This window comes from Phoca vitulina, unplaced genomic scaffold (assembly GCF_004348235.1).
Source record: "Phoca vitulina isolate PV1807 unplaced genomic scaffold, GSC_HSeal_1.0 scaffold2, whole genome shotgun sequence".
In the NCBI taxonomy this organism is placed as follows: Eukaryota; Metazoa; Chordata; class Mammalia; order Carnivora; family Phocidae; genus Phoca; species Phoca vitulina.
This window is the reverse complement of record NW_022589705.1, coordinates 67,898,172-67,907,948: the sequence shown is the minus strand read 5'-3', so window position 1 is coordinate 67,907,948 and position 9,777 is coordinate 67,898,172. Positions and strand designations below refer to the sequence as shown.

Genomic DNA, 9,777 nt, shown 5'->3' with positions numbered 1-9,777 from the left:
GACGAACCATGAGAGACTACGGACTCTGAGAAACAAACTGAGGGTTCTAGAGGGGAGGGGGGTGGGGGGATGGGTTAGCCTGGTGATGGGTATTAAAGAGGGCACGTAGTGAATGGAGCACTGGGTGTTATACACAAACAATGAATCATGGAACACTACATCAAAAACTAATGATGTAATGTATGGTGATTAACATAACATAATAAAATAAAATTAAAAAAAAATAATTTAAAAAAGATGAAATCAGAGGGAGAGATAAAAAATAAAATAAAATAAAATGGGAGAGGTTTCTGACTCCTTCCCAAATCTTTCTCAGGAAATGACTGTCCAAGGTGAGGTCCAATCCAGTCCATTACCTCCTGGGTCTGCTGCTGGACGTGTGCCCTCTCCTGGCCGTATGCAGCGGCCATCCTAGTAACGAGGATCTTGAGGCTGGGGAAGGTGAGTCGTGGGGCTTCGGGCTTCGGGCTTCCGCTTTGAGCTTCGGGCTTCGGAAGGAAGCGGGGTAAGAACTAAGGTTCTGGAAGTGGGGGTGGGATGGGCGGCCCGGAGGGGGTCGAAGGGAGGCTGTAATCCGGGACGCTGTTGCCGGGAGACAGCGTGGGACGCCGTTGCCTGGAGACGGCGCTCCGCCCTGTCCGCCCTCCCCGCAGCCGGGCCAGCGTCCGGAGGGCAGTGAGAAGGAGCAGGACCGCACCGGGCACCGCCGAAGCCATGGCCGGACGCCAAAAGGAGAAGGTGATCCCAGATGAGGTCCATCAGAACCAGATCCTGCGGGAATTATACCTCAAAGAGCTTCGAACCCAGAAACTCTACACACAGTATCACGTGAATCCCCTCCGCAAGGGTGAGGGGCGCCCCGGGGCGGAGGTAGGGGACAGGGTGGGCGCCCCCCGGGAGGGGGGGGCCGTGGGGGTGCAGGGCGGGGATGCGGGGCGCTGCACAGTAGGAGACGCCTTCTCTGACCTCGCCCCCCTCCCTAGATTTCGGGACTCTGACTCGGCGGGCGGTGCGGAAGGTCTGGCTCCGCATCCCATCAAATACTTTAATATATTAAAATGCACACATACCGCGATTAAATAGTATTTTTGTCAAAAGTTTGAAAGGCTTTTTAAAATTCTGCTTTCGAAAAAATTATATTTTGTAGGGTTTTGTGTTTCGTTTTGCTGTTTGTGTTTTGGTTTGTTGTTAATAAGCTAGTTGTGTTTGTTAATAAGCTAGTTGTTTGTTTTTCCAGGCTTCTCATATTGTCTTAGATGTTTGGGAAGTTCAGGGGTGGTGGACTCAGGGCTCATAGTGCCCCCCTGATAAAACGGCCCTGCTCTCACTCCTCACCTGGCACATTCCTTGGGCAGTTGCATCTGGTCCTGTAGCATGAGCTGCCCCTGAAGGCCACCGGGTCTCAAATCACCGGCCCCAGACCCACACCCCAACCACCGCCCAGCTCTCTTCCCCTGGACAACACATGGATACCTTAAACTCACCAGTTGGAAAACTGGGGGCATCTTGCACCTCTCCCCCACCTGCTGCTATTTCAGAGTATCTTGTTTGAGCAGAAGGTACTGCAATTTTTTTCTCTCCCAAGTTAGAAGCCTAGAAGTCATCCTCAGTCTCTTCCTCACTGCACACGTCGAAGTGGTCACAGTCCTGGTTATTCCTTAACATTTCTCTCACCTGACCCTTCCAGTGATGTGACCTCAGTGAGAGGCTATGGTGCATGTGGAAGCATCTCCACCTCTCCTCACTTACTTCCCCCCCCGCCCAAATAGGGCCTGAGTCCACCTCTCTCTCCAGCATCCCTGCCAAGCCTCAGCAGGGCCCTCCTCACTTCAGTCTGCACTGATCTGATGCGCTCCTAACTACTCTCTTCCTCCAAGCCCACTCTCCCCTACACCACTGCTGGCTGGAGCTATGCTAAAAGTGAGTTCGATCTCCCCAGTCCCTCTGTAACCCTCAGTGGCCCACAGCTTCTGAACTGAGGTTTAATCTGCTCAGTGTATAAGATCCCCGTGGATCGGGCTCTGCCGCCCACCTGGCCTCATCAGGACTCCCCTCTCCAGCCACACACTGCTCCTTTAATAAATATTTTAGTGCCTACTCTGCGCCGGCCACGAGCTCCCTTCTCTCCCACCATGTCTAAATAAATGGATTTCCTAAATATATCGCACCTTTCCCCATCTTGTTACCTTCATAATCATTGTTTCTTCTTCCAGAACTTCTCTCCCAACTTCTGGGCCTAATTAACTATAGTCCACTGCAGCTCAGCTCTGTAGAGAAAATGTAATGTCCCTTTCTAGATAAAAATTGTATATATTTAAGATGTACAACATGATATTTTGATATACATATACAGTGAAATGCTTACAACAGTCAAGCTAAGTAGCACACCCATCTCACAGAGTTACCCTGTGTGTATGTGTGTGTGCTTGTGTGTGTGTGGGGGGGTGTGGTGAGAGCACAGAAAATGTAATGTCGTCATTTTGCTCATAACTAACCTGGCTTTCCTCTGGAGCTCCCAACCAATTTCAGGAAAACAAATTAAAGGTCAATTCTGTTTAAACTTGGTCCATTACCACAATTTAAATAATCCCTTCAGGCAACATTCAGGCTTTCTAGGTCTCCCAGCTCATGTCCCTTGGGCACATGATTAGTGTGATCCATTGGGGTAAAGTGAGGAAGTATTAGAATTAGAACTCATATTTCTACTAGAATTTGTATTTATGTTTACTTTTAGGTATAAAGAAAGAAATTATACTACTCATAGTACACAGAGAACATATAAATACACATGTACTAGGTGTGTGCTCAGAAGTTTTTTACTGGTAGGAGTCTGAGGTAAAAAATCACTTTGGATAATGCAATATATGTTAAGAAAGAAAAAAAGAAGAAGAAGAATGTAGCAGGAGGGGAAGAATGAAGGGGGGGAAATCGGAGGGGGAGAAGAACCATGAGAGACGATGGACTCTGAAAAACAAACTGAGGGTTCTAGAGGGGAGGGGGGTGGGAGAATGGGTTAGCCTGGTGATGGGTATTGAGGAGGGCACGTTCTGCATGGAGCACTGGGTGTTATGCACAATGAATCATGGAACACTACATCTAAAACTAATGATGTAATGTATGGGGATTAACATAACAATAAAATTAAAAAAAAATCACTTTGGAGACCACTGGTTCCTTCTGGCCTCTGCTCATTTCCTACTAGCCTCCACCTAGCTCACTTCATGGAATTACTCTGGCCTTCTCGATGTTTCTCAAACCCACCAAGCTCACTCTTGGATTCCCTCACTTTATTTGGAGCTCTGCTCACACAGCACATTCCTTCACTTTATTTGGAACTCTGCTCTAATGCCCTTAGGGACCTGTCACCCCCACTCCCACCCCACCATCAACTCTCTACCCATGTAACATGCTTTATTGTTCTACAGCTCACTTACTTTTGCCCAAGTATTTATTCGTTTATGTCTGTCACCACAAATAGAAGCTCAGGGAGTACAGGAACCTCCTCTGTTTACAGCCCGGTCTCCTGGGCATCAGTAATTATGAGTTGAATGGATGTCTCTGGATTCTGCCCCTCTGCTATCACATAGCCTTCAGGGGATATATCACCATGTGTCTAACCTTGTTTGGCTGCCTGGTCTGTCTGCATCCTTGTAGACCAGCTGTTTGAGAGAACATTCTGCAACAATGAAATGTTTTGTATCTGTGCTGTCCAAAATGGGGGCCATTAGCCCCATGTGGCCACTGAGCACTTGAAATGTGGCTAGTGTGCCTATGGAATGGATTTCTAAGTGTATTTAATTTTAACTATTCAAATTCAAGTAGCCACATGTGGCTGGTGGCCACTGTCCTGGACAGTGCCACTCTGGATTGTGAGGTCCTTGAGAGCCTTATTCCCAAGTGCCCAGCACAATACCTGACATGTGGCAGACACTCAGAAAATGCTCAGCAGGTGTCTGGCTAGGGTAAGTCTTCAAGAGGGTGGGGCGTTAATGTTTTAACATGAACCTATGATGCTGTTTTTCTCTAGTTCACACAATCACCAGAAAGCCCATGTCTTGGCACGATAACCTGGAGGAACCCGCAGATGGTAAGTCCCAGGCTTTGTGAACACCACTGAGAGAGAGCACAGATAAGCAGGGGGTTGGAGAGAGCTGTCAGGGTAGTGTTACCTTGGGGCAACACTTTGATCATCTGGAAACTGGACTCACACTTGTGAAGCTCACAGGAGACTGACAAATCCAACCATACGGCCAATTCATTGACTGTCAAGCCAAGAAATGTACTCCTAATGGCCTTAACAGTGCATTCATATATTCATTCATCAAACATTTTGCTGTTACAAGCAGAGGCTCTGAAGTCATTTTAATGGAGTTCAAATCCTGGTTCTACCACTCATTAACCATGTGACTTCAGGCAGGTTTTAACCTCCCTGAACCTATCTCTCACGTTGTTGTGAGGATTAAACAAAATAAAGCAGGTACTCAGAGTATAGAACAGTATCGTACATGGTGATCAGGAAATGCTATTACTTTCATTATTACATGAGACAGTCACTCTGATGGGGCGGGGGGGGGGGGGGAAGTGCAGACCTCATACCGCAGTGAAGGAGACAGACGAGTAAATAGAAAGTAAAATTGGGATGGCAACAACAGAGAAAACAGGTGCCCTAGAGAGGCCGTGGAGTTCTGGGAAGTCTTCTTGGAGGAGGTGATAATAGGCTGAGGTGGAGTAGGTCAGGTATAGAAGACCAGAAGGACATTCTGAGTTATATGGAAAGGCACAGAAATGAGAGACAGCAGCATGGCCCAGGAAGGCAGGTAGTGGGGATGGCTCTGGTATCCAAGTGGGTGGGCCACGCTCAGGACCGATGGAAGAGAGGTATTTGATGGAAGCCCTACCCTTCCTGGAAAGCTCGCCTCCCTCCCCACCTTAGAGTAGAATTTGATGGAGGAAAGATGTAAGGTTTATATAGGACGACAGGGTAGGAAGGTGGGGTGGGCAGGAGGCGGGAGGATCTCAGAGCGTAGCGGAGACAGACAAGTGGATAGACTCGTAGAGCATCGTCAGAGGAAGTAAGGATGTTATCTGTGGTGAGGCGACCAGCCCAGCTGGAGGAAAGGAGAGGAGCTGGGGCCTTGCAGTGATGAGGAGAGTAACAGGCAGCGAGGGACCCGAAAGCGAGCCAGGAGTGTATTGCTAACTGCTTATATTATGGATAAGCTCAGCCCGGGGCCAGGTCCTTCATTCTCAGTCATCTTGCTGAGGTGGATATTGTCACTTGGCAACTCTGGATATCTCCCCATTTTCCAGATGAGCAGAGTGAGGCCCAGAGAAGTTAAACTACCCGTCAGGCTAGTAGCAGAAGGGCCAGGAATGTCTGACTAGGAAGCCCAGGTTCTTCCCGTTGTCAAACTGCCTCTCTCACATTGAGACGTGATAGGGTGGAAATTTAAAATGAAACCTTTGGAAGTCCTCAGACTCTGCAGTTACAGAGAGGCGTGGGGTTGGCAGCCATACCTATAGCAGTACGGAGGATCTGGCCTTCTGACGGCCCTCCTCCTCACTCCGCCGCAGCCACGTTGGCCCAGCTTGCTCGTGCCTCAGGGCCTTTGTTCTTGCTGCCTGTACTGTGCTTTTCCTCTGCCTCGGTCTCAGGGCTGGCTCCTGCTTGGCATCCAGATCCTGGTCTCAAGTAGCCACCCCTGCCTCTTTGTGCCCCTTTGCGTCCTCCTCCTTCACAACTGGCATCGCTGTCGGATTTGTTTGTCCCCTTGGGTATGGTGCCCGCCGTCACCCCACCTAGACCACAAGCTCCAGGAGAGCAGGGACCATGTCCGTCACACGCTGTTCTACCCCTGGGGTCCGGAAGAACGCCTGGCACAGTTTGTGCTCAACCAGTATTTGTGGAAAGATGAGGCTTGCAAGGCCTTGGCAGGCCCCCGAGGCCCAGGGCTGTGTCTCTGAGGCAGGCTGTGGCCTGAGTAAGGGGCACAGGAGCTGTTGGTCCAAGCCTGCCTCTTTCATAACTCATGCATCATCTCCCAGCCAGGTTTCTAAATCTTATCCACCATGCTGCTCATGGGCCAAGGAAGAAATACACAGAGACACAGACTGAAAGCCAGGAAATCGGATGGGACTCAGAGCCCTTGGTAAGTGTGGCTCCTTTTACTTAGGAAGCACAGAGGAAACAGAGTGTGTGGTTAAGAGAACAGTGTATGAGGCCCGACTGCCTGGGTCTGAGTGCTGGCTGCCACTTACAAGCTGTGTGACCCTGGGTAAGTCACTGAGCTCTTCTGTGACTCTGTTTCCTCAGTGTAACATGGAGATAGTCCAGATATTACAGAATGAGGTGGTGTTCGTAAGGTGCTTCGAAGAGTGCCTAACACATGGCAGACGCTGTGTAGGTGTGGACCGAACAAAGCCCGCTGGCGACTGCCTGCCTGAGTCTGCTCTGCCCGTTACTAGGAGGGTGGTCTTGGGCACGTCACGGAGCCTCACAGAGTTCCATCCCCTTATCTGTCAAATGGGAACGCTGGTAACAACACGCCCCTCATTGGCCTGGAAACATACCGGTAGCTGCGAGGAGCCTGGGAAATGGATCATCAGCACGTTATCACCCCCCAAGGAGATAGGCTTCTGGTACGAAGACAATTTGAAGGACTTCCTGCCACATTTGTCTTTTAACTTGCCCACGTCTTTTATCACATAGACTGTTTTAGTTTTTGAGTCAGATGTGCCAGCCTATTACATCATGGTTTCTGGGGTTTGTGCCTTGCTTAGGAAAACCTTCGATATCCAGAGTTGCCAAGTGACTAGCTTTCCTTTTAGATTTTTCTCCAAGTTGTCGTATCTTCTTAACACTTGGCTTTTAGTCCATCTGTGTATTTGGCACCTGATGTGAAGCTGGAGACGCTCTTCCTCAGCTATATCAGAACTTCCTGCATTCCCTCAAAGGCACCAAGGTCTTGCATGCCCTGTGTCCTTACATAGACTGCTCCTGCAGCCTGCCTCCTGACCCTAGCCTATACTCCTTGGGGGGGTCCTCCTCGTCCTTCAGGACTGCTCAGGAGTCACCTCTTTATAAAGCCCCAGGAAGGGACGTGCGCCCTGCACTCCCCACCAGGCAGAGCTGGGCACCTTCCCAGTGTGCTCCTGGAGCACCGCATGCCTCGGCTCCCGCACCATTCAGCTCAGTTCCGTGGATCAATGTAACGTGGTGGCTCTGGAGCCAGTCAGCTGAGTTCAAATCCCAGCTCCACCACCTTCTGGCTGTGGGACCTGAACCTCTCAACAACCATTTACCCACCTTAAAATGGGAACAATAATGCTGACACCTGAAGGTGTGTTGTGGGGATTAACTGAGACAATGTGTCTAAACTGCTTAGGGCAGTGCCCAGCACATAGTAAGTGCTCAATAAATGCGGACTACTGTGATGCAAGTGAAGAGGAATAGAAAGAGAGCTCGTAGCCCAACCAGGGAGCAAGCACCTGCTTCTCTTGGCCCCTTGTCTTGATCCCAGTTGTCCTTCTCTACTGAGCGTGCACCCTTCCCAAGAACTGCCCACATCCTGTAGGTCTTACCTTTCTACTGCGGGGCCTGGCCTTCTCACCCATTTATACAGCTCTAGGCTGGGGCATGGGGCTCTGCCGGAGGGCTACTGCAGGGAGATTGGAGTAAATAGCTCAGTAATAAGGAGGGAGGGAGGGAGGGAGGGAGGCTCAGAAAGAAGCTGCTCCTTTACAACAGCTCCTCTTCAGATGTGAGGCCTCACCCTGGAGAGCGGAGACTGGGAGACTAGGACACAGGAAGTGGGTCCAGCGGGCGCACCCCACCCTCACAGGGTGACGGAGTCTAAAAAGAGCAATGCTCCAAGGGACAGAGGAGGAGGATGGGTGGGGGACTGACTTACAGTGAATAAGGGCGGGGCTGGAGGGTTGTGAAGGGAAAGATAAATTATCCGAATTAGATAATTAAGCAACTTCAAAAAATATTACAAAGCACAAATAATTTAACTCACTATTCTTCATTTTCTTAAAGAGGAAAGGCCTGGCTCCCGTGGGGACAGAGTGTGCATGTGGAAATGCATCTGTGACCAGCGTATCTCACGGCAGGCTCAGATGGCCATAACAGGAAGGGCCAGTGAGGGTGCCCGGGCCACCCTGCCCTGCTCCAGCCCTCCTAGGCCTTGCAGATAAGCGACAGTGTGTGCCAGCGGGTCAGCCATCGCTGTGGAGTTGCAAAGGGTCTACGAATACACCAAGCCTGTTCCTCGTCACAAATGTAGGGACAGTGCTGTCAGATGGCGCTGGTGGCAGAGTAAGAAAGTGTACCCCCCAAAGTTAGATCCAGGTGTCATGCAACCATAACAGTTAATTAAGCCGGAGGTTCAGAGTGATATGACTGGGGGCAAAAGAGGCTTGATCAGCCCGAATTTAACTCAGAGCTCCCTGCCCCCTAGCAGATCCTCACCCTGGACAAGCAGAAAACCCCAATCCCAATATTGGGACACTGGGGAAGCCGCACTCAAATACCTCTCAGCTTCTGCTCTCCTAGTAACATCTGATGAAGATGTATCCTTTAATTGCATAAGTTCATCTTAGAGCTTCTATACAATTTATGTCAGAGTGCTTGCCCTTAGTTCTCTGTGTAACCACATCAACAGCATCCATTCTTTCATTCCACAAATGTGTCCTGAACCCCTAGGGTGTGCTGGATACTGTTCTAGGTGTTAGAGATAAGCAGCGACTGAAACATAGAACAGCCGCCGTCCTGGAGCTTCCATTCCATGGGGACCAAGAGTCCAGAGGTGTGGCCTCCAAGGCAGGTGTGGGAAAGGGAGGTGCAGCAACTCTGCCTAGGTTACAACTATTTTGATGTAAATGCTGTCATTTCCATTTCCCAAACAAGGTTGTGCAAGGAGACACACTGGAGGCCACACATTCGAGCCCAGGTCCATCCGACGTCGAACCCAGGTCGTCCCACCTCCGCTGAGGTTTCCTTCTGATGCCTGCGTTCTCCTCTCTAGGTCAACCCGGAACGTGATGACCGCAGGCTGAACCACTTCAGGGTCTACAATGATATCACGCTGTACAAGGCTAAAATGTGGAGCTTGGGAGAAGATGATCGCCACAAGTAGTCTTCCAGCGCTGACGGTGGCCCTGTCTTTAATACCAAACGTGTGTGCTGCTCGGATGAATAAAGATTACTTTCAAGCATCAGTCTGACTCTTCCTAGCTGAGTCTCACATTTCTCCTTTCTGCCCACATCCACTGCTTCAAATCCTTGATCTTATAAACTAGTGGCAGAATTTCAGGTTAAGATGCATACAATATTCCCTCTGCCTCTCCAGACCCCAATAAAGGACAATAAAGAGACAAAAACATATGAGCGCACAACAGAGAGAATGGGAGAGGAACATCAGCATCCAAGAAGACTGAAGACATATTTCAAAGATGGAAAGTTGATGGAGGAAGGTAAGGAAACCACAGATAGGACACACTGAATGGGACACCTCGGAACACAGAGCCCTGGAGAGAGGTTCAGGACTTGGAGAGAGGGGGCTGTGAAGCAGGGAACCGAAAACGGACATTGGGAGGGAGATCCTCTCCCCACACACCAGCCAGGCATGGAGCATCTCCCACACTGGAGGTCTACTCTTGGAGAAACGGGGAAAGCCCAGGGCTCAGGGCCAGTGCATAAAACATAGGGTAGGAGTGAGGTGTGAGGCTACAAGCAATGAAAATCTGTCAAAGGAAGGCTGAACCCCTAGCCCACAA

General features: G+C 49.9%; 1 protein-coding gene across 3 annotated transcripts; it reads left to right on the top strand.

The window, feature by feature from the left end:
* The first annotated feature begins 316 nt into the window (after positions 1-316).
* FAM183A (family with sequence similarity 183 member A) lies at positions 317-9,212 on the top strand. Of its 3 annotated transcripts, none has more exons than XM_032417195.1 (5): positions 317-441; positions 654-847; positions 4,028-4,087; positions 6,046-6,149; positions 9,027-9,212. In XM_032417195.1, exons 2-5 carry the CDS (start codon positions 715-717, stop codon positions 9,135-9,137), a joined length of 408 nt encoding a protein of 135 aa, XP_032273086.1. In that variant the 5' UTR covers positions 317-441; positions 654-714; the 3' UTR covers positions 9,138-9,212. The 3 variants fall into 3 exon arrangements, with proteins under 3 accessions (XP_032273086.1, XP_032273078.1, XP_032273095.1); XM_032417187.1 differs by having other exon boundaries at positions 317-505; XM_032417204.1 differs by lacking the exons at positions 317-441; positions 6,046-6,149 and having other exon boundaries at positions 556-870.
* Positions 9,213-9,777: the final 565 nt, after the last annotated feature.